The sequence below is a fragment of the Tiliqua scincoides genome, chromosome 2 (assembly GCF_035046505.1).
Source record: "Tiliqua scincoides isolate rTilSci1 chromosome 2, rTilSci1.hap2, whole genome shotgun sequence".
In the NCBI taxonomy this organism is placed as follows: Eukaryota; Metazoa; Chordata; class Lepidosauria; order Squamata; family Scincidae; genus Tiliqua; species Tiliqua scincoides.
Genome location: NC_089822.1, coordinates 39035498 through 39060747, shown reverse-complemented (window position 1 = coordinate 39060747; position 25250 = coordinate 39035498). Strand labels below are relative to the sequence as shown.

At 40.7% G+C, this 25250-nt stretch overlaps 1 protein-coding gene across 1 annotated transcript in view; it reads right to left on the bottom strand.

Moving 5' to 3' along the window:
• ADGRV1 (adhesion G protein-coupled receptor V1) overlaps nt 1–25250 on the bottom strand; it is a 294630-nt gene that overhangs the window by 203208 nt on the left and 66172 nt on the right. Inside the window, exons 28-39 of the mRNA XM_066613579.1 lie at nt 24708–24847; nt 22278–22887; nt 18312–18527; nt 16290–16505; nt 15398–15642; nt 13299–13480; nt 10421–11232; nt 9151–9360; nt 6451–6581; nt 5835–5934; nt 5222–5401; nt 2039–2202 (exon numbers count right to left, since the gene is read on the bottom strand). Of these exons, the coding sequence (XP_066469676.1) occupies nt 2039–2202; nt 5222–5401; nt 5835–5934; nt 6451–6581; nt 9151–9360; nt 10421–11232; nt 13299–13480; nt 15398–15642; nt 16290–16505; nt 18312–18527; nt 22278–22887; nt 24708–24847 (3206 nt within the window). The remainder of the gene's footprint in view (nt 1–2038; nt 2203–5221; nt 5402–5834; nt 5935–6450; nt 6582–9150; nt 9361–10420; nt 11233–13298; nt 13481–15397; nt 15643–16289; nt 16506–18311; nt 18528–22277; nt 22888–24707; nt 24848–25250) is intronic.

Below are 25250 nucleotides of genomic sequence, written 5' to 3'. Positions count from 1 at the left end.
AAAGAAAGTTCACTTAAAATTTTTAAATATTATTACACATTATATTTGGTTTTTAGCCTTCTCCCCAAAAAGGAGAAGCAGCTGGCAACTGATGGGTCTTTATGTAATGTATATAAAATAATGCATTTAAAGTGACATAACAGTCACAAATCTTGCCTCCAACACTGAAGGTTTAAGTATGAAAGGTTTTGGTAAGGAAGTACAGAGATGGAAAAGGGGGAAACATATATGTGATGAATGCCATGTTGTTTCCCTAATATTTTGTCTATTTTTCTGTATTTTTGGACACTTTTAACTCACCTGTGCAGGTACAGCAACAGCCTAAAAAGCTGCTGGCAAGCAGCCTCCATCCTTTGCTCGAAAACACCATTCCCAGACTTCTATGTGCTGGATGTGGATTCATCCTGTCTGCAAAAGCTATACTGCCCAGAGATAGCCTGTATCTGCCAACTGGGTTGCAAACCTGCCTGTTTGGGTTGCAAACCACATGGCCACCACTCCTCCAGTCAGGTAACTCTGAAGATATAAAGCCAAAGCTTTTTAAGCCCAGGCCCATATAGGAAATGGATGCATTCTGCTCAGTCCTTCCATGAATACTTAATGCTGGCATACTGAAGTGCACTCACTCTTTTGTAAGTATAGAGGACCAGCATTCCTTGGATTAATGTAAATAACTACATGCTAGGGATGGTTTCTAGCTAGATTACTTTCAGGATATTAATTTCACTAGCCTATAAAGTTGAGGGTAAGAAAAACCTTTTTTTCAAAATTTATGGTTGTTTCATATGAATTTGGGACACTGATTCAAAAAATGGCATCGGTTTTGCTTTATCGCATCTATTTTCAGAGATACATGGCATAGCCTCATTAGTGAATGGTTCAAGCAACTTTCTCATGAAGAAGTGATGGCGTAGGCTTCCTCACAAGGAAGCTGCTTGAACCATTCACTAACAAGGCTATGCCATATAACTCTGAAACTAGATGTGATAGGGCAAAACTAATGCCATTTTTGGAATCGGCACTCCAAAAGTATCCAGGAATAGGTCTAACTTTTAAGACAACAAAATGTGATTTGGCCTATGTTTGCCATCCAGACCATTTGCAAACTTCAGTGGTTAGGATATGATGAGTCTCATTGGGGGGGGGGGGCTGTCTTTTCAGGAGCATTCCAGCTCCTGGGCTACTGATTACTGCATCTATTTGATCAAACTTTTCCTTTGTGCTTTCCAGCTCAAATCAAGCATCCTTCACCAGCCTGCTTGTACTTTTACTGACTTTCCCCATTTTCATTCCTTTTCCTAATACACTAGTTACAGGGATCCATTCACTTTAGCTATTTAAGGTCCAAATCCTAACCAACTTTCCAGCACTGGTATAACTGTGTCAGTGGGACGTGTGCTGCATCCTGCAGCTGGGTGGCACTCACAGAGGCCTCCTCAAAGTAAGGGAATGTTTGTTCCCTTACCACAGAGCTGCACTGCCTTTATGTCGGTGCTGGAAAGTGGGTTAGGATTGCACCCTCAATGGCTCTGGGCACAATCCTAACCCCTTATGTCAGTGCTTTCCAGCACTGACTTAAGGGCAATGCAACTCTGAGGGAAGGGAATAAACATTTCCTTACTTTGAGGAGGCCTCCATGAGTGACACCCAGTTGCAGGATGCAGCATATGTCTCATTGGCACTGCTATGCCAGTGCTGGAAAGCACTAACATAAGGGGTTAGGATTGTGCCCTTTGTGAACTACTGTTTGTCAATAAGAGGTATATACATATTCTCAATAATAATGACAATGGTTGGACAGTCTGCCTTCTCCCAGGAGTCTCTTCCCTTTCCTTGAAAATGTAGCAACCCCATTATGGACTTTGATGCATGTGAAGTGTACCATGCTGATAGTGAAGACATCGTAATGAAAGGTGATTCTACTTGTATAAATCTAATTCCTCTTAGCTTTCTGTGCTTTTCTTTACCACAAAAAACCTCAATTACTAAACCCTGTCAAAATTACAATCTGTTTCATTCCAGTGCTGAATGACATTACCTCTAAAATAGTAATGTTTATGGTGGCTGATGTTTCACTTTCTCCTAAAAGCAAAGATCCTGAAACAGGTATATAATCAACTCCTGGTTCAGCTAACATCCCTTCAGTCTGATTTCTTAAGCCAAGCCATCCTGGAACTGTTGCATAGCTGACATTGATAACACCTGATAAATGTACAATAAAAAGGGCATTAAAATTAAAGATCATGTATCATTTTATTCAAGGTAAACAAAAACTACAAGGATAATTATCTATTATCAATTTCATACGCAGGCGAGTCCCCGTATCCATGTATCCAGTATCCGCAGATTCAGTTAAGCACTTATAGCATGGGTGCTTCTTGTTTACCGATCTTGCTTAACTGAGGAGCCAAATGTTTCTGCTTCCTGTTAGTCTGTAGCTTGTTGCCTGAATAAGCTTGTTGAATAAATACGTAATAATAAGCTAAATAATAAGCTGTATAAAGCTTGTTGCGGCAGTAAAGAAGGCCAATTCTATGCTTGGGATCATTAGAAAAGGTATTGAGAATAAAACGGCTAATATTATAATGCCATTGTACAAATCGATGGTAAGGCCACACCTGGAGTATTGTGTCCAGTTCTAGTCACCACATCTCAAAAAGGACATAGTGGAAATGGAAAAGGTGCAAAAGAGAGCGACTAAGATGATTACTGGGCTGCGGCACCTTCCTTATGAGGAAAGGCTACGGCATTTGGGCCTCTTCAGCCTAGAAAAGAGATGCCTGAGGGGGGACATGATTGAGACATACAAAATTATGCATGGGAAGGATAAAGTGGATAGAGAGATGCTCTTTACACTCTCACATAACACCAGAACCAGGGGACATCCATTCAAATTGAGTGTTGGGAGAGTTAAGACACACAAAAGAAAATATTTCTTTACTCAACGTGTGGTCGGTCTGTGAAACTCCCTGCCACAGGATGGGGTGACAGCATCTGGCCTGGATGCCTTTAAAAGGGGATTGGACAAGTTTCTGGAGGAAAAATCCATTATGGGTTACAAGCCATGATGCGTATGTGCAACCTCCTGATTTTAGAAATGGCTTATGTCAGAATGCCAATGCAAGGGAGGGCACCAGGATGCAGGTCTCTTGTTATCTGGTGTGCTCCCTCGGGCATTTGGTGGACCACTGTGAGATACAGGAAGCTGGACTAGATGGGCCTATGGCCTGATCCAATGGGGCTGTTCTTATGTTCTTATGAATGTTCAACTCTTCATTTAAGCAAGACTGTTGAACAAGAAGCACCCATGCTGCAAGCACTTCTACAATAAAGTAAAGATAATGTAATGGGCATGGGGGGATTGCACAGGGGCCACTATCCATACAGGGGTCCCCCCATGTCAGCACTTTCCATATTTGCTAGAGGGGGAAATGGAATCCCAGTGGATACAAAGGCCCCTTGTTATTTTATGTGGGTGAGAAACAGGGATGCATATGATGGATGAGGCCCAGCATATTTAATACATATGAATCATTCCCCCACCCTCCCTCCAGTTTTAGCTATAAAACAATCCCCCACCATTCCCAGGATCTGATGTGAATGGCAAGAAAGGCTTTCTCCAGGTTCCTCTATCATAGAAACTAAACTGTATGCAAACATGTAAAATAGGGGGTTTTTTTGTAGTTATAGTCCAATTATGAAATTTCTTTCAGAATTTATTCCACTTGTTTTATGATGTACTGTATTATAATTTTGTATTTTGATTTATGTTTGAGTTATTGGATGCCACCTTGGATACCTTGTTTGCATGGGGAGAGATGGAATATAATTTATATAATAAACTAAACTAAACTAAAGCACTTTTAATTTCTGGAGGAAGAAAGGCAAGTGTCTTATATCAGCATTTCTCAAACTGTGGGTCAGGACCCATTAGGTGGGTAGTGAGCCAATTTCCATTCATTTCAATATTTTATTTTTAATATATTAGACTTGATGCTACCATGGCATGTGACTGCATTGGGGAAATGTTACAGATCTGTACTTTTAACAGGCTACTCTGCATATGCTTTTAACAATAATAGTAAAGGGAACTTACTCCTCAGTAAATGTAGGTAGGATTGTAGCCTAAGATTGTTAAAAATGTTCCTGCTTGATGATGTCACTTCCGGTCATGACATCACTTCCAGTGGGTCCTGACAGATTCTAATTCTAAAAATTGGGTCCTGGTGCTAAAAGTTTGAGAACCACTGTTTTATAGAAATATAAATACAGGTACAGTCTATTTATCCACAGATTTTTTATCTGTGGATTTGTCTCAACTTGAATGGGGTGGGGGAACCGAAAGCCACACACACCTTTGCCTCCTTTGCCCTGCACTGGCATCTCCCTCCATTTCCAGGCAGCCCAAAACACTGCAAAAAGGCTCTGCCTTGCTCGCCCAGGCAGGGAAATAGCCCTGGAGCCCTGGAAGAGGTTCCCCTTGCAAAGGAACAGTAACACTCCTGGAGCCCCTGAGCCAGCAAAGAGGTTGCAGAGGGGAAGGGGGGGCCCGAAAATCTCTGTAGCCAGGACATGCGCAGCAAGGTGGAGTTCTCTCTCTCTCTCTCTCTCACTCTCTCTCACTCACACAGGGGCAGGTGTGGTAGCAACAGAGGGGACTGCTTTAAAAAACCCAGGGAGTGGTTGCCAAATTCCCCCCCACTGCGATGGTGCAGGCAATCACAAGCAACCCCCTCCCCCCCATGGTGCAGGCAATCACGGACACAAGCAAGACTTCCCACCAAGCAAGCATGAGATATAGCCTACAATCCTCTCCATACTTTCCTGGAGTAAGGAAATGGAGTAAGTAATGGAGTAAGCCCCATTGACTACAATGGGGTTTACTTCTGAGTAGAAACGCATAAGGCTGGACTCTTAAAAGATCAGCATCCCATGTGAAAGAAGCTGGGCAGCTGGCAACAGGGAGGGCTGAGTACGGAGTGGAGTGGAGGGGACTGATAACAGCTGCCTTAGTTTCCTTCCATCAGGAAGTGTCAGGCTGTAGTGTATTTGCCTAACTCTATGGAATTTAGCACAACACATTTTTTGTTAATCGCGCCGAGTCACGGAACTAACACGGATAAATAGGCTCCACCTGTACATACACTCTCTCATGTGCGCACGTGCAAATAAATGAACACATACTTCTTAACTTAAAACGCACTGTCCTCCATATACAAACCTAAAGATCCAAATTCTCTGTTAATGTAAAGTTGAATGGTTTTGTTTCCCTCTTGAACCAAGACAACTCTAGATGAAGAAGCAAAATTCAGAACTCCGTGTGGTTCATCACTAGCTTCTACTGTCAAAACTGCTTCATAACCTTGGCTGTCCAAGATAGCAGATCCAGTAGAAGGAACACCTGCAAAAAATGTTGCACTATATTAAACAGAATGGTCACCCATAATAATAGTCAACAATAAAGCTGTTATTTTAAACAGCTATAAAATCAGCCTGTTTTCCTGAAAATTTTTCAATATCCAATACTGAGTCAAGGGAATGAATCAAACACATTACATTTCCTGTGTTTATACTGTAAGAAATGTCATCATAAGGATGGTATGATTAACCAAAACATACTGTCATTCTGCATCACAGTGAGGTAAGACTTGGTTTTTACTAATCCACTTCTAGCCCATTTGAAATACTTCAGATCAAGAAGGTAGTTTTCAATCATTTGGAGGCAGACACTCCTTCAGCTTTGACAGTTTTTACACCAAATATCATTTTAGTTAGATGTGTGTACAGTCTCAAGAGCTACAGATGTTTTCAGATGCACTGAAATGTTATATTACCTTGGGTTCTAATGTTATGGAGGATTATCTGATATTCTTCCTTTTCTTCAGGAATATGGTCATCTAGCAGGTGAACATAAAATGTTGTATTCAATGATCCCTATTGTTGAAAGTGAGAAATCAGTGAATTGTTGCTTGTCAAAGTACTATGGTCTACATGCAGTCATATGGTTTATAAGCATGCCATTTCAATTACGCAGATAAAGCTACAGTCTGATCCAACCCTCTCCTTTAGGTCTTTCACAGAAAAAGATTAGCACTGCAGTCTCTTGCACAGCATCCTGTGTGAAGCAAGTAGAAACAGAACTAGAAAGCTCCTGGTCTTTTGCCTCTGACACAGGGAGAAATCCCAATATTACACCTCCTAGCCAGCATGCTGTTGTTATAGTAGATGCTCAGGCCTGTTCTGTAGACCTCAGGATGTAGTACAAGAGGCCAGCATCCATTCCATTCTCCCCCTGCCTTGATAAAGACATTTCCAGAGTATTTGTAAGACTGTAATTAATCAAAGAAATTAGTTTGCTCCTGCCAATGAGGTTCTAGTTATTCTCAGCTCAATAGCAGTCATATATGCTTCCTCTTGCCTTTCTGGTCAAACACAAGTAGTTGTGCTTACCTCCAAAAAAAAAACTACACCAGAAATATTTTCAAAGTTTTGTTCCAGAGGTTGCCCAATAATTTTCCAATCAACAGTGACATTCCCAGCTCCTGGGGCAGTCCTTAACACATGAAATGGCAACAGTTCTCCTAGGAATTAAAGAAAGTATAACACATTATTCTGCAGGGAAACAGAAATAGTTTTTATATACAATCCACCAGTAAAGTCCCCTGTATAATGCCCACTGCAAACAGATACAGTATTGCTGAAGGACACCAGTATGGTCTTTAAAGTCACTTTAATGATACATGTGCATAAGAGGTTTCTAGTGAGTTGTTCCATTACTTGCATTGCTCATAAATGACCCTGAAATTAGGGGCATGCAATAAATGAATAAAATAATCACAGTAACATTCTTCAAAAGCATATTCAGGTGCTTGTAGTAAACTCTTGTAGAACATTTCACTTCAGAGATCCAATGAAGTGAACAATTTTATTGTAAGAGGATCCTGAGTTGTCCAAATGCTAAACCTTCAAAATCTGTCTTTAGTTACATATTAGTAAAAATAGGTACAAAATGCATGCTGCAAACTATATAAGCACATTAGCACAACCAAAAGCAATTCAGATTACCATCAGAACATGCAAAAACACCAAGAAGTAAAAACAGCAAATATATATTTAAAAAAGTAAATGCTGTATGTACCAGCTGTTTCATATTAATGCCTAATGCAGTTCAATTATAGAAATACACATATAGTGTAACATTGCACCATAGCAGAATGTTTTGCAATACACGCAGAAAAATACTTGGAATTACCTGTAAGGTCCATCTATCTGAGTTAAAACTTACATGATACCATCAGAGTTATTTTTTTTAAAGAATTCAAAGGAAAGAATTCATAAGAGGTTAATCATTACTCGTCTGCATATAGTGTTTCAAGATTTAAAATGTGCATGGATATTCTCATTCATACTTTGTTATAAGAAAATATACATAATATGTATACATTATAAATCCGTGTATAAGCTAGACTCTAATTATCTTCATGATAATGGCAATTTTTGAAAAAAGGAGCAAAGTTTTGTAATGAGCATGTACAAATTTCTCTGTTTCAGACAGTTGTCTTTTTTTCTGATACCATAAACATTTAGCATTCACATTCTAATTAAACAATATGATTGACTGAAATCATAACTGAACCAACAGTTATATTGGTTCTGTAGCATGTATAAATACACCCACATGAAATGAACATGAACAATTTGCCTTTGCTGGTTAAAACAATAAAAAACTTGGAGTTTTAACTTGCAGAAAACACATGTTTTAAGTATAATTATAGTCTATAAGCTTCTGTTGCATTTTTTCAGGTGCACAACATTTAGGTTTGCCAGTACATACAGTATTGCATAGATCAAAATAAGAAGATTTTTACAGTCAATCTTTTACTTCATAAATTAGACACATACAGTATTATATTATGCAAGTGTCACTGAAAGTTTGTTTTAATTATTTGCTGGCTATTTCTCTTCTGAAATTCTGAAAACACTATTTTAATTTATAATGAAAAAATGGATTGTATGTATTCGTTATCATGTAAATATCTTTACATAAAATAGTGTAACTTGAATTTTTTTCAGAATCATCACAGAAAAGCCACTCTGTTTCATAAATTTTCCATGCTTTGTTTATCAGAGTAAATGAGAAAAAAATGATTAATCATTGTTCAGGAATCTGCAGGAATAACTACAGGAATCATTTCTCTAAATATTTTTACACACACAAAAATGTTGTACTTATATTATGCCAAACTACCATGTACATATTGACATTAGCAAATCTTATTTTACTTCCTATCCCTTTGCTTTTTGGCCTGAACTGGGTTCATGAAGTTTGGATAACAAACAAAGGATCATAACATTTTTTCCCCCACAAAATCATATTGTTTAATACTGCACTGAAATACATTCTATCCTATTTGAAAATTTTGCACAATACCGCAAAGCAAGTTAATAATAGTATATACAACATAAATTGACTTTTACTGTTACAGCAAAATGCACAAATGACATAATATATTTCAACACATTATTATACAACATCATTTTATATTATTCAAAATAAAATGTATATGGTGCATAGCCGTTAGTATTGGCTAGCAGAAACTACATGGAATGGGAGGGGAGACCAGGTTTATGCTCCCCTAAGGTTCTTTTAACAGTAAAAATACGAAGATTTCTGGACTGGTCATTTTATGGCCACATATGTTTTCAAAAAAGGAGCAGGGAAATGTAAGACATTGAGGCCAGATTACTGCAGTGTGCTATATTTGGGGCTGTCTTTGAAGATTGTTCAGAAATTACAATTAGTGCAAAATGTGATTGCTGGTGTAGTGATGAGGCAAGACAGTCGGACTCTTTTGGATTGCTCCTCCTCCATCTGCACTGCATTTATTTCCAGGCACAATAAAAGAGCCTTACAGTTTAAGGCTGAAGTATCACAAGGACCGCCTTCTTACATATGAGACAGACAGCACACCCCATGAAGTTGCGACCCTTGCACCGTACCAGTATGTGTCTATGTACCCTCTAAAATGTATTCTATCTTAACACTGCTGGCCACTGTGTTTAATCAAAGAAAGCCCTATTGGGAGAAATCATGGATGTACAGCTTGATAGCACACAGCATGAAGGTAGTAAGTATGGAAAGAAACCCACCTTCATGACCAATAATGGATCTTGAAGCTGTCTGAAAGCTAATAACTCCTGCCACGTTGTCATTGGCTAGAATAACGACAGTGACTGTATCTGAGCTGGGTAGAATACGGCTGCCACCTTCAGTGTGGGTCAAACTGATCAGAATGTTTTCATTATCCTCAGGTTCTGAATCATCTAAAACGGTCAACGTAATCATCTTTTTAGTTTCACCTAATAAGAGAAAAAGGGAGACTATCATTGCTACCACTATTTTTGCTTTCTATGGACAAACAGTATCAGTACAACAAATTCAGTTTGTGGTACTTTTTATGAATTTTCCTTTACTTTCAATTTGCTGAATTAGAAACAGGCATCTTTTTCTGTAAGTCTCCTTATCTCTGGATCCAACTTTTGTGGATTCTCATCCCTTGGCTTAAATAGTTTAATTAGACTAGATTCACATGTACGAAACCAGCCTTTTTCCACCAGAAAGTGACTCTCATTCATATCTTTCGGTGTATGATCTACCTTGATTCCGCAAATAGCTTGAGCACACACTTGAAGTTATAGGTCTACACATATTTTGCATTGATGAAAATCAGTTCGCAAGAGCAGTGCACCTATAAATGTGTATCATAGAGGTGTCTGAAATGGTGTTTTTTATTCAGAAGTAAGCCCATTATGTTCAGTAATATTGTAGGTTGTAATCCTATCTTATTCACCAGAAACAAACACCTCTAGTCATGCAGCAAAACCTTGCTTGCACTGGAGCCCTCATGATGCCCCAACCTACCTTTGATGATGTATTGGGTACCACTGCTTGCCCCCAGTATTCGGAGATCAGCCTGACTGGGTAGGTCTACTGCTGAGTATGGCTTTCTTGCCAGTGCCTGACTTTGCTGAAACCCATTTCTGCCCAGCCTACAGAAGCCCAGCCCACTATCAGAGGTTATACTGAGTTTAAGCTCTGATAGTTCATCTTTGTATTGAACTACTGAAATACTACCTCCTGTTGGAAAATAGCTGGTTATTCGAAATCACCTTCATACTGTGTGCCTCAAGTGACAGAGAAAGTCTCTGTTAGTGAATCTGCACAATACCGTGCTCAATAATGAAATCTAAATCATGATTAAAGGATTATGGACTTTAAATAATGGTCCATCAAGTACCTCTCCCTAGTGATTGCTTCATGTAAGTCTCAGTTACTATCATTCCAAGAAATGTCACACAAGGTAGTGAAAAGTACAACCAAATACTGTGCTGCTATTGTGTACTTTCCCAAATTCCTTACCTTCTGCAAAAATCAGAATCTCTCCTTCACCTATAAAATCCAGATTTGGGGTAGCTGTGCCACCAGTTATGCTCCACTCTACTGTCACTTGTCCCAGACCACCTTCTGTTCTATATATCATTAACTGCACAGTGTTCTGAGGCCACTCTTGAACTTCCACATAAAGACCATTCTCACTTGTGTTGGGACTGATGCTGTAGATCACAAATACACCAAAAGCATCTCCATTCATTTGTATGACAACTGTAGAAGTATTTGGCTGTCCTATGGTTGGTTGATTTTCAATGCTAGCAGATATGTTCATCAACTCAACTTTTAACAGAGATATGACAAATTTCTCATCCACTTCTGGAAAATCATCTGGAAGTATGACAACTGTGAGATTTACAAACTCTTCTCCATCTGCCATTATTACCCATTGCCTGGTTACAGACTCATAGTCACTAGTGGCAAATGCTTGTGTACTGAAAAGAGAGGATACAGTTGTAAGATTTTTTTTGTAAGTCCAAAATCCTGAGTTGTTAGTCAAAGGGCCACTCCAAGATGCCACCCAAAAGCATGATGGAATTCCATAGGCATTGGAAGAAGAAAAAGCTGAACATGCTTGTTCTTTCAGACACTGAGTTGCACACGTGTATAATGAATCACTTGCTAAGGAAACATTCACTCTAATCATCTGGGTCTGGTCAGGAATTCCTTGCACAGGTGCTTCATAGTAGGACAGTACATCCAGGCCTTGCTCCACTGCAAGAGCCACAACATCAATTTCAGACGTGCTGTAGAAAATCTGCAGCTGACCAAATCTTCCACCGCTACAAATTATAAGCAAAAAAGGTCATGTTAAATCAGTTCATTTTCTCTGGAAAAGTAAAAGTTAACAAAAACTGTCCAACACTTTCACTACTGTAAATGGATTAATTTTTATTATAAAATATTCGATGGAAATTTTGGTTAAAATCTGGTAAAAATCAGAGAAGTAAGGGAAAGGCAAATTGGGGGCAAAGACAGATCTTTGTCAAAATAGAAAGGATGATGGGGTGGTGGTGGAAAGGAATAGGCCCATTAAACTATTGTCATTCATAATGTCCAGACTGTGTTTCACAGTAACACCTTTGGAGAAGTCATCTTTTACAAAGCAAATCTTGTTCCTGATTCAGACTGAGACTTTCCTCTACAACCTACTTCATTCAAACACTCCTTTTACAGCACAATCCTAAGCCTGTCTATTCATACAATTAGCAGGGAGGGCTAGTAGTTCCATTAGCAGTTAGCAGGGAGGGCAGCCAACAATTTTGAACAAGGGTTTCCAGCTTAGCGTAGCTTTACTCTCTTGATTAAAAAACAACAAGAAAACTTGCCAGTGAATGCTGGAATGGAAATTCAGATGATATGCCTAAACCAGAATTTTTCTGCCCTCAGAAAGACAAGCCACGGGGGAAACTTTCATCCCTTTCAATGGGCAAATGCTTCTAGGTTACCTGCAGACACAGGATGTCTGCCAAAAGATGACTGCAACGTGGGAGGAGGGATTATCTGTGATTATAAATACTTCGTGTCCCGTCCTACTTCCTTCAAATCTCCCCATAAAACTCATCTTTCTTGTGAAGTCTTTAGCACAACTCCATAGTTTTCATCCCTTACTGACACTAAGCTTAAGTAAATGTGTTTTGAACACCTCGATTTTCCCCCCCTATTTTTTGTCTATTTCTCCTTATTTTTTTATACTTCTAATCCCCCAACAGTTTATGTTTGAATTCAGCTGACAAAAGGCTGCTGGGACATCCTCCTGCAGGAGCGTTTGTTCTTTATTTGAAAACTCAACTCCCAAACAGTCATGTGATGCATGTGGATTTAGTCCTTCTTGGTCTGGGGTTGCCAAGCCTCCTACTAAGACTGACATGCATCTACTGACAGGGCAGCCAAACCTGTCTGTCTAGGTCAGCGATTTTCAACCAGTGTGCCATGGAACATTGGTGTGTCATAAATGGACTGCATGTGTGCCGCCAGAGTTTGAGGGAGTGCCATTTATTAGTAGGGCCGTTGGGGGATATGTCCCCCCCCCAGCAGTGTGGTATGCCTTGCCAATTGTAAAAACAAAAAAACACCAATGGTGTGACCTGGCAATTTCAAGATAAAAAGAGAGATAAAAAGTTTAAAATTGCTGATCTATCCAAAGGGGTGGGACAGAGCAGCCAGGTGTGTTCTACACAGCCAGTCAGCTAACTCTATGACATAATCAACCCTAAGGGCGCAATCCTAACCTTTTCAGCACTGACATAAGAGCAATGCAGCTCTGTGGTAAGGGAACAAACATTCCCTTACTTTGAGGAGGCCTCTGTGAGTTGCACCCAACTGCAGGATGCAGCACATGCCCCATTGGCACCACTATGCCAGTGCTGGAAAGCACTGACATAAGGGGTTAGGATTGCGTCCTAAGTGACTTAAATTCAAGATGGTGGCAGTAGATAGATTGACCAAGTTCAGCTGTTGACCTAGTAAAAATGGTAGGAAGAGATAGGAAGAGATGCCTGACTGCTAACCAGCAGGCACTTCTCCTCTCGGCCTGAGGCATTCTCTGGGTTCCTTCCCCAACAACACATAACTGAAACAATAGCATAATTCTTTCCCCATTTACTGTGGCTCCACTTTTTGTTGCATTTCTCTGATGTCTCTCTTTTGCCTATTTTTTGATTGTGAACCCCTTGAAACATGGGCCTGTCCTTTCATCTACTCTACTGTAAACTGTTATATACATGAATGGTCCTATATAAATAAAAACATAATTACAGGCAAACACAACAACAACAACATACAAGCACAAAAAACAGAATAAATCACAGGCAAAGTTGTTACAAAACTAAGATATTAAAACATGCACCTTCTCTTCACCGTTATGTTTGCAACTGAACTTCTCTCCATTGGCTCTTGAACTCTGTATAAGGATTGGTGAAAGGAAACTATGCCATATGGTTTATCATTAGCAGGAATTACAACATTTGCCACTCCATCTGGCCCAATAGTACCTCCATTGGAGGCATGAGTTAATTCCACTCTGATGACCTACAAAATATGTTAGATATTCTATAATGTTATTTTGTTGTGAAAAGAAATGATTAGTTTGAGCCAGATAGTAAACGATCACTACTTAATTTAGACTGCTGGGTTGTTCATTACAAACATGGCTTAGAATGAAAATAAGGGACTCAATTCAGCTTCTAATTAACTGCAGTGTAACACACATGATGCATTTTGGCACTACATTGCCTGTTCACCACCTTATAAGCCTGGTGTGATTAATGCCCTGTTTTCCCTCTATTTTTTGATACTTCTAATCCTTCAACAGCTTCTGTGTGGATTTAGCAGCCTAAAAGCTGCTGAGACATCCTCCTTCAGTAGTCTTTGTTGGCAAATGCCATTCCCAGAAGTCATGTGCTGCATGTGAGTTTGGTCCTTCTCTGTCTGGAGTAGCCAAGCCTCCTACGGAGACTGGCATGCATCTACTTGGTGCACAAAAATTCACTTTATCTAAGTAAAGGGGTGGGATGGAGAGGCCAGGTAGGTTCCTACTGTAAGAGCTTAAATCCACTCTCCAGTCAGGTAGCTCTATGATATCATCCAGTCAGGTAACTCTATGACATCATCAACCCCAGGTTACTTAAGCTCAAGTACAGCGGTGCTCATGTGCGTTTTCTGTCAGGTTTGCAGTAAAATCTAATGATGGTTCAAGGAAGGCACACCTACTTACCTCTTCACTAATGGCAGGGGCTGGGTTTCGGGGTACAATGTAAGTAGATGGCAGTATAGGGACTGTATTCCTAGCTAGTTGCATGATTGAAATTGATTTTGTTGTGCTTACTCTATGTACTCCTGCTTCTGAGCTAATCTGCAAACTTCACAAAACAGGGACGGTTTTTCCACAGATGACACCCCCCGGTTGGTATCCTTAGCCTTAGAAGGTGGTATCAGATAGAATTGCCAGTTCTCCGCCCCCCAATTCAGCTACTAAGCCAGTATAAAAGGGAAGCAGAAAGCAGGAAGGGGTGCATAAGCATTAAACCCTAGGATGGTACTCCCTTCAGCCTAAGGCCTTCTCTAGATGCCTTCCCTTACACACGGCAAATCCAAATTTAGAAATTTCAAGACATCTCTCCCTATTCCTACTGGTGCTAGAAGAGAAAAGTGATATCACCAACTTTGAACACAGCACTTACTGCAATAAGGTAGCAGCCAACATAAGTTTCAGAAAAGTTCCCATATCAAATTTTGCTTTTGGACCCACAGAAACACTTCCTGAAATCCAAGATTATTATTTGAGCTCTTATCACATGTTTTAGCAAACCAATAGAGAGAGATTGCTGGGCATCACTACCTGGAATTTCTCTCATATGCACTGCAGTTTTATTCAACATTGCACTCAGTTCCAGGATGAAAGAGCTTTTATCCAATGTCAGCACTCTCATTTTCAAAAATGCATGCCAGGATCTCCAGTATGTTTGTGTGCATGCAAGAGAACCATCATGCATGCACAACAAATCTGAGATACATGTTCTGAAGTTATGGATGTCTCCACATACAGAAAAATAGACCAATTCAATATATTCAGAGGCAGATTTTAAAAACTAGGTTTTGAGAGATGTCTCAACGGATAGAAGCTCTTCCTTAAAACACCACCAGGATCATATTCATTACATTCAGCACTTATTGCAATATGCTAAAGGAGCATTAGATTTATGTGATGCATTTTGTGGTTAATGAGTTTTCAATATAGTGCTCCAAGTAAATTTACCCCAAATTTCCCACAAAAGGATTAATTACTCCTTAAACTCATTTCAAAACAGCTTAAAAGCTGTCTCAGAAACAATGTATCTCTGAGCTGCTTTTATTATTTCTCAGCATAATATTTCTGCAAGTCCCACTTACATAAATATTAAGTCAACGTAATGAACTACAATGCATATTAACCAGTGCTGAATTCACCTCTTGGATTTCTGGATCATCATCAGCCAAAATCTTCAGCTGTAAATTCTTCATGGCTTCCCCTGGCGAAAACAGAATATTGCCCAAGGAAACCTGCAAATCACTAGTTGCAAGTTGCCCATTAATGGTAGCAACCCAGTTAACAGTCACATTGCCCAGTGTTCCAGCATTGCGAATTATTGGTAGATCTATCCTGGTATCGTTGAACTCGGGCTCTTCAACAGTGACCTCAGTAATCTGGAAGACTAGTAAAATTGAGAGAAATTGAAATTTTTTTTTCTCCATAATTGACTTCTTACAGACAGATTTTACAGTATATAACATTTTATAACACAGGACTATGTTCATAGATATTTATGAGATGTTTATGACGGTTTTTACAGAGCAATAGATTTAGCAAGCTACAACAATGGATTATCCTGAATAAATATCCCATTAAAAAACAGCCATTTTGACTCTAGATCAGACCATGCTTTGCCACAGTTTAGAGGAGGGAGATTGTAAATGCTGTGCTTGGCATTCTCTGCAATGTGATGCAGACACTGAAGTAGATTCACATTCTCCTTTAGCTATGATGCTCAAAGGGTGATCCCTGCGCTTGACCTGCCCCACAGATTTCTCGTGAGTTTCAAATGCTGCTCTAAGTGCACTATGGTGGTGCCTACCTCAATAATAAACCATGTTTTACTGTTCTAAACAATGTTTAGAACAGCAGCACTCTCATAATAGCAAGGAAATATGAAATCCTCAAGAATACATTGTAGTAAAATATTTTGAATGAAAAAATGCCTTGTGATAAAAAGTAAGGTAAAAACATTCTATTAAAACAGCAAGTGACATTTGTCAACTAGATGCTCATATAGGAATAATGAGTTTGAAAGCTTCATCTTACCAAATGATCCAAATGGATCATCAGAGGCTTCAATAGTTACAACTGCCTGAGTCAGGCCTCCAAGCAATGCTCCCCCTGTTGTCTGATTGAGCAACTGCACAAAGAAGGATTCTTCAATCTCAGGGTTGATGTCATCAATGATATAAATTGGCACAGCTTTACTTGTCTCCCCTTCCAGTAAGACAACGTCCGATGAGGCTACACTGTAGTCTTCACCTGTGCACATAAAGATTACAAAGTTTCATAAGTAACATCTGAATCAAATACAGGTTGAGCCTCATTATTTGCGTGGGTTCCCTTCCAAGCACTCACGTGGATGGCAAAAAAACGCACTATAGCAAATCAATTTAAAAAACAAAGTTTCTTTGCTCCAGGGATTTAAAAACAGCCTTGATGACCTTTGTGATGGAAGACAAGAGTCATTAAGAAGACAATCCATCAGCAATTCACTCAGCCCCTCCCTTCACCAATGCAAAATGATCAGAACATAAGAACAGCCCCACAGGCTATAGGCCCATCTAGTCCAGCTTCCTATATCTCACAGTGGCCTACCAAATGCCCCAGGGAGCACACCAGATAACAAGAGACCTGCATCCTGGTGCTCTCCCTTGCATCTGGCATTCTGACATAGCCCATTTCTAAAATCAATCATGATGTTGCACATACACATCATGGCTTATAACTCATAATGGATTTTTCCTCCAGAAACTTGTCCAATCCCCTTTTAAAGGCATCCAGGCCAGATGCCATCACCACATCCTGTGGCAAGGAGTTCCAAAGACCGACCACACGTTGAGTACAGAAATATTTTCTTTAGTCTGTCCTAACCCTCCCAACACGCAATTTTAGTGGATGTCCCCTGGTTCTGGTGTTATGTGAGAGTGTAAAGAGCATCCCTCTATCCACTTTATCCTTCCCGTGCATAATTTTGTATGTCTCAATCATGTCCCCCCTCAGGCGTCTCTTTTCTAGGCTGAAGAGGCCCAAACACGTAGCCTTTCCTCATAAGGAAGGTGCCTCAGCCCAGTAATCATCTTAGTCACCTTAATCACTCTCTTTTGCACCTTTTCCATTTCCACTATGTCCTTTTGATCACCTTTCTTTCACTGCTCAAAGGGAAGGGAGGGGTCCACTGGGGAGAGAAGGATTGATGGATTGTCAGCCAGCTGCCTTCTCTCTCTGTCTCATTAAGGAGGCTATTGTTAAAAGACTGTTCAGTTTTTTAAACTGATTTTAAAGGGGTGAATTTTCCCCTTCTCCAGGGATCAGCACATTCCTTCTCATTTGCAGGGGCCATTCGTGTTGAGTCAAATCAATGTATAAAAAATCTGTGTATAAATAGGCTGGACCTGAACATGTTAATTATATAACCTTGATTCCATTATTCAAAATCTTTATGACGCCATTTCTTGCTTCCCCATGTGACCAAATGGAAATCTGAGTTTGGTAATAAAGAACAAGTGGGAACAACATTTGAAGAGCACTGGTTGCTCAAATCCTGGCCAACAGTTAAAAGATCTCTTAAGACAGCAGTTCCTAAACTTACTGTGGTCACGGCACCCTCCTTTCATAGCAACCTCTTCTGACCCAGCAACCTTCTCTTCCTAGCTCTTCTGGCCTCTGCCATACTGAATCATACAAGATCTTGTGCAATCCAAGATAGTGGTGCTCGGAGCTGGAAAGATGGGTGCTGCCATCTTGGATTGCATTAAATCTTACGTGATCCAATTTGGCAGCACCCTAGACAGTCAAGAAGAAGAGGCTGCTGGGGAAATCCCGTGGTGCCCCCATGTGTTCGCTGTGACACATGATTTGAGAATCACTGCCTTAAGATGTTTGTCTTGGGAAGCACATGCATGAGCTAATACATACGTACCAGAACAGTCATTAAAAAATGCATGCTGGCCTGAGCTTCCTGGAAGTCAGTATATAAACACAACAATAAATGCAATAATAAATAAATAAAAGACCAGTAGTCCATATTTGTGTCACTTTTGCCTTCTCAGTGTCATTTTTTCTTACCAACAGATGCAGTTAATGGCATTGCTTTAAATTTCACTGAAACATCTCCAAAAATTCCTCCAGTTCTTGTGACATTGATTATTGGTCCAAAATAATTTTCAGCAACTCGCACAGTCAGTGCTGAGAGCTGTAGTGTACCAAAAGCATCATCATTGGCATTGATAATCACGTGAGCAATTGTATCACCTTTTGGACCAAGGCGAGGAGAATCTGAAACTGAAATTAAAAAATGAGACAGTATGAGTTCCCTACTTTATAACTATTGTGACATTTATAAAGAAGGCTTTCACAATACCTTGCCTAAGAGCAAAGCTCAATGAAACTTAATTTAAAATTAAAATACACTGATATTTAGTCACATCATAATCTCACACAACAATGCCAAAACCAAAGCTGTATTGGCCACGATAGGTAAATGGAACTTCCATTATCAGACTGTACCTTTCATCAAATTCTAGGGACACAGCGCTAGGGAGGGCCAATGCCCTCATGTCTTGCTGGTGAGTTTCCCAGAAGCTTCAGGCTCAGCAATGTTAGAAAAAAGATGGTTGATTAATGGCCCAGTCCTAATAGGGCCTTACACTGCCAAAACTAGCATTCTGGCAGCATAAAGTTCTTTACAGGTGTCGCAAAGCATGACAAACCATTCAGCATGCCCTGGTCTGCATGTCAGTAGACAGGGAATTAGCCTTGGAGATAGTAAGTTAGCACAGGGGGTTAGTAAGTTAGCACAGGAAGTCTACACCTTGGCTTCCTCATGAGGAAGCTGCTTGAACCATTCACTAAAGAGGCTATGCCATGTCTCCAAAACTAGACGTGATAGGGCAAAACGGATGCCATTTTTGGAATTGGCACCCCAAATCCATATCAAACCACCATAAAGTTTGGGAAAAACTTTTCTGACCCTCAATTTTGTAAGCCTGTGATATTTATAGATAAATGTGACTGGCATCTTCTTTGTATGTGATTCTAAAAGTATCTCCAAAAGAGGTGGAGATTGTGAGGCAGACACTGCTGCAGGGCCATATTTAGAAGCTAATAGATAATGCAGTTGTATATATTGCCATTTGGCTGAATCTGATCGTTCATATTTCTATTGTAAGTGTACAAATGTGTAAAACTCATCATTATTACCAATAGTTGATTTAGGGCACAATCCTAACCCCTTATGTCAGTGCTTTGCAGCACTGACATAGCGGTGCCAATGGGTCGTGTGCTGCATCTTGCAGTTGGGTGTCACTCACAGAGGCCTCCTCAAAGTGAGGGAATGTTTGTTCCCTTACCTCAGAGTTGCATTGCTCTTATGTCAGTGATGTAAAGCATGACATAAGGGGTTAGGATTGCACCCTTAAAGTCATAACTGCATTATTGGCCCACTCTTTCCAAAAAAAGATTCCTTATGGATTGTTGGTTCAGGGTTAGACCATAGTGTTAATTCAGCATGGGAATAAGGGTCAAATTTATATTGCTGCCCCATCATGTTCCAGATGTGTCTAACTGAAGCTATAGCTACTGGTATCTGTTTAACATTTGCATTTTTGGACCCCAAAGCTATCCATTTCCACAAAGGGGCAATTATAGAAGTTTCTAGTCTAGACCAGGACGGGTTCTCCACCTATGAAATATCCCATCGATTACAAAATTCCAACAAATAAGCCCAATGGTATAAACTGAAATCTGGGAGTCCAAACCCACCCTATTTAAAGGAGAGTTGCATTCTTTTAAAGGATATTCTGGGTGTTGCAGAGCTCCCCCAAAATTTTCTAAACAAGGTATAAAATTTGTTAATATAACACTGAGGGATATGTGGAAAAAAATAGCATGTATTATATATAGTATACGTGACATGACATTCATTTTAAGTATATTAACTTTCCCCAGAGGGACAGGTTAAGTAGACCTGGCTATCTCATTAAGAGCCACTCTGTTGTGCTTTGACAACCGCCATATATGCGGTCTGTTATTAAGTGGACCATTGTTAAGTGCCACATGCCTGTATTCTTTTGACAAAATGTATAGGACAAGTCAGTTTTCCCACAGAGCATTATATCAGAAACCTCTGATATAATTTTAGATTGTGAGCCCTTTTGGGACAGGGAGCCATTTAGTTATTTGATTTTTCTCTGTAAACCGCTTTGTGAACTTTTAGTTGAAAAGCGGTATATAAATACTGTTAATAATAATAATTAATAATAATAAACCTCTGTGCTTATCAAGAATTAAAAGGAGAGATAATTAGACAACCTGGGAATCCTGAAGTACAAATCAGTTTACAATCTTCCAAATTAAACTAGATATCTAACATCGGGCAATCCTAACCCGTGCTGGAGCAGGCAAGCTAGGAGGCTTGCGCTGCATCCAACGCGGGATTGCAGTGAGCAGCGGCTCAGCCACGGGCAAGGGAAAGCTCTTCCCCTTTCCCGTAAGGACTGCACGCCCCTATGGGTCTCCTCAGACCCGCGCCACCTCCAGAGGAGGTGCGGAGAGCAGAGCAGCTTGAAGCCACTCTGCTCACCCCGGGGGACGGGGGTTGGGATCCGGCATAACCACCAGATTCCAGCCCTACCCCCGGCTCCCCGCACACCCGCCCCCAGGCTCGCCCTCCCCCCGCCCAGTAACGTCCCCTCCCACCCCCCTCCCCAAGGCCCCCCCATGCCTACCTTTGCTGCTTATGCTGGCGCGCTCGCGCCGACACAAACAGCAGTGCAGGAGCCACGGCGGAGGCTTCTGCCTCCATCTGCATGTTGGCGCATCTGAATGCGCCGACACAGCTCCTGCCTAAGGAGGCGCAAACGTGCTTTCCGGCACGTTTACAACCCTCCAGGGCCACCTATACCGGCATAACCGCCAGTTAGGATTGCGCCCATCCATATTTAGAGACACACTGAAAGACACGTCACCAGATATACAGTGCAATCTATGTGGAAAGCACACACAAGAATGTTATGAGACAACAACATTATGCAGGATTCCAGGGCAATCTCTTAAGCAGTCATTTGACAAAACTAGAAAGAACATTGAGTCATCTGTTACATTTTCAGACACAAAGATTCATCCCTATGTTGGGGAGAAAAACGCAACTATTGGTTTAACTGTGATTTGTTTCAGTCGCTCTGCTCTCGCAGTGCTATTGTCAACAGATACACCAGCCCAGATGAGCAGGGAAAGAGATACTAGGTTGAAAGTTACTTTCACTGGCATTCTGACTGAACATACCTTCTTTGTGTGACTAGCAACAGCTTTGCTCACCATTTCTTGCAATAAAAGGAATACACAGGCAGCTTTGCTATTGCTCTTACCAAAAAACAAATGCAATGAAAACATAAATGCACACAAAGGTGACTTGTCCTGAGCCTTCAATGCCCAAAATTCAAAAGTGATAAGCAGATATGACTTGTGAATACAATTGTTTACATTCTAGAAAAGCTTTGTTTTAATATTAACATCAAGGTGCTTTTAATGTAATGATTGGGTGGGGTGGAGGACAAGTAACAGTTCTAAATTTTCTTGCATGGAGTAGATGAATACTTTGTACCATCACTCAGCTGTGCCAAAAGCAATCAGAGATGACCAAAGGAGCTAGGAATCAATTTACCACGCACCCTTCTTCTTCAACCCAATAGCAAGAGCACAGCTGATGAAGTGACACTTTGCCAGCAGCTGGGAAGAAATGAGAAGTTTCGGGTTGTACCCAAGAATGTCATGAGACACAATGGACACAATGCCAAAAGAAATGGAACAAGGTAAGTTAGGGATTCATTGGCTGTGCAAAAACTGGCATCTTAAACAAACCAGTTCAGTTAAAACATGGCTCCATGTGATGTCTGAACTGGCTCAGTCTGAACAATACGTATCTTTATCTTATATGTACAAGAAAATACAATTTGAGGTTCTAAAATGATTTCAACATTATTTAGTACTCTATTGCAACAAATCTACCAAGTCTGAAAATACAGTTAGCCTTACTTGGCCTAAGTTGGACTCCTTCTACCAAAGTAACACCAAGCAACTCCACAAACAGAGATTCTGGTTTCTCTGGTTCAACATCATCCAGAATAGGGAGGTCCACAGTAGCTTCACTTTCATTGGCTGCAAAGATCACAGATCCTGAAACAGGCAGATAGTCTTGTCCCCATGTTGCTCTGGCAACACTTGTTGGCAAATAGGGCAACTTATCCTCATCACGGATTGTTCTATATGTAACCATGACAACTCCCATGAGACCTTTTAACCTTACTATTGTAAGGGTGATGTTCTTGGTTTCTTCTTCAACTTTGATTGGTCTGTTTTTCTCAGAGAAGATCAAAAGCCCATAGGGGTCATCATTAGCAAGAACTGTTAATGTAGCATTAGTGTGAATTCCAAGACGTCCACAGGACATATTGACAATCTTCACTGAAAACACCTTGTCTATTTCTGGAATTTCATCAGGCAGGATATGAACTGTTACATTTGCTGTTCTTTGCTCTATATTGAACGTTATGTTGCCAGAGGTAGCGAACAGATCCTCGGTACCATCAGGCACTATGATCCAATGCAAAGTCACTTGGGACAAGACACCATGATTTCTGACAACCTGAAGAACAAAACAGTAAGATACTATTGTTGTATTATTAAGAATAAAGAATCTCACTCACTAAGACAGATAAGGCATTATTGTACTTGTAGCACCTTATATACAGCATTGAATAATAACCACATAAGTCAGATCCATATTGGCTCCTTAGGTCAGCACAAGGAGTTTGAAATAAGAATACCAGGTACAGTGATCTTGCTGATCATCTTTTTCACAAGGCCATGAGAGCAGGCCAGACAACTCAGATTGGATTAACAATCTTGTTTGCTCTACACCAGGGGGCAAACCCCAGCCCAGGGGTCATTTGCTGCCCTCAGGGACCACAATCCGGCCCTCAGACAGCCCCCAGTCTCAAATGAGCCTCTTTCCCATCTGAGACTGTTGGAGCCTGCGCAGGCCCGTGACTGCTGGTTGTGACCACCAGATGTGAGCTGCGGGCTGAATTAGAGCAAAGCCTTTATAGGCTCCCTGTTTTCTCTTTTTTCCCTGGGCATTATTTAAAAGATGCCCCCCCTTGCCTCTGAACAACTTATGTCTCCATGTGTTTCTGGCTTGGTCAGTAAGTTTTCACTGTGCAAGAGGTGTGCCAAAGAGTTTGTGGTTCTCATGTAGTTCTACATGCCTGTATTATAGTTCTCATGTGTACTATAAATAAGCTCAGTGAATTCATTCATTCACGTAAGTTTCATCTCTGATATATTCATTAATGTAAATTTATGTAAATTTATTCAAATTTGAAGTGTAAATAAATTCTTTTTTCCCCGACCCCCCAACACAGTGTCAAAGAGATGGCTCTCCTGCCAAAATGTTTGCCTACCCCTGCTCTACACAGAACCTACAGTTGGGTAAGCTAACGCAACACTTTCAATGTGAGCTGAGGAGAGGTATGCACAGTTGCACACTCTGCATATGGACCTGGAGGACTTGTGCAAAATGAGCAAGGAGCAGCCACCTTGGACACAAAGGCAGGACAGCCACAGACACAACCCAAGGCACTTACTCTAGTAGAGATCTGGATTAAGTTGTGGATATACGCTTCCTTAGCCTTGTACTGATCTAATAGGTCAAATTAGGTAGATGGTCCTGTACATTGTTTCACTTTCCCTGCTTCTCCTTTTGTGCAATCCCTCAAGGCATATGGGGCTTTCAGAAATTGCAGCCATTCGATTCAGCATACAAAAAATATCCTAATTCATATGCTCAATTCCTACATGATCACTGTTCCTGCCCATGTAAGTGTGAAGATGAACCTGCTAGACATATGGAATCCCAAGTACCTAGAGAACAGAATGTCCCAAAATTTTAGTCAACTCATCCCCACTGTAGGTTTCTAAAAGCAGCAGCTAAGGGGAATGACTGACACATATAACTCAAGCACTAGCTGTAAGATCTTAGTAATAAGACATAATACTTAATCTTCCATCTTGGCAGAGGGAGTGTTCCAGGGTTTTCCAGGGGAGGATCATGGCTGGCTGGGGGGCATGTTGAGGGTGGATATTAGTGGCAGCAGCTCTGCTGATATCCTATGCCCTCCAGCCCTCAACATGCTCCCTGCACCTCCTCAGCTTTATGCCAGTCAGAGCTGACACAGACTTGAGTAGGCACGTTGGGGACAATGGTATGGCAGGGTATTTTACTTACCTCTCCATCCCTGCCTGCTCACTGGTTGGCCCGCGGCATGAAGCAGAGTTTGTGCCAGCACTGCTGCACACTCTATGCCAGCCCAGGACAGGATTAGGCTGAAGGTTATCACTCTAACAATGGCATTATGAGAATTCTAAAGAAAGCAATGTCAAAACTGTAAACTCAGACTTGCTGACCTGAAGTTGGACTGTTCCATTCCCATCCTCAGGTTCTGTTCCATTGACAAAGAGAGATTCAGTGCTGAACTCAAATACACCATGTGCATCATCTGAGGCTTCAATAGTCACTATGATGTGAGATGCTATTCCCAAACTGGCTGTTGATCCCAAGTTTCAAAGAAAAACAAATGCATTAATATAGCACCCCAAGCCATACCAAAGAACATCTGAAATATAGAGCAAATAGAAAGACTCTGGTTTTTGACATATAGAACCCCCAGTGAGATTCCTGTACTTATATTCCTGATAAATAATAATACAATTGCTCAAATACTCATCTTTCTTGCCCACAAACACTTTGAATAATGGTTATAATTAGTGCAGACGGTTATCATTTTAATGAACTATGGGCGCAATCCTAACCTGCTTTCCAGCACCAACATAAGGGCAATGCAGCTCTGAGGTAAGGAAACAAACATTCCCTTATTTTGAGGAGGCCTCCGTGAGTGTCACCCAACTGCAGGATGCAGCACATGCCCCACTGCAACAGCTATGCCAGTG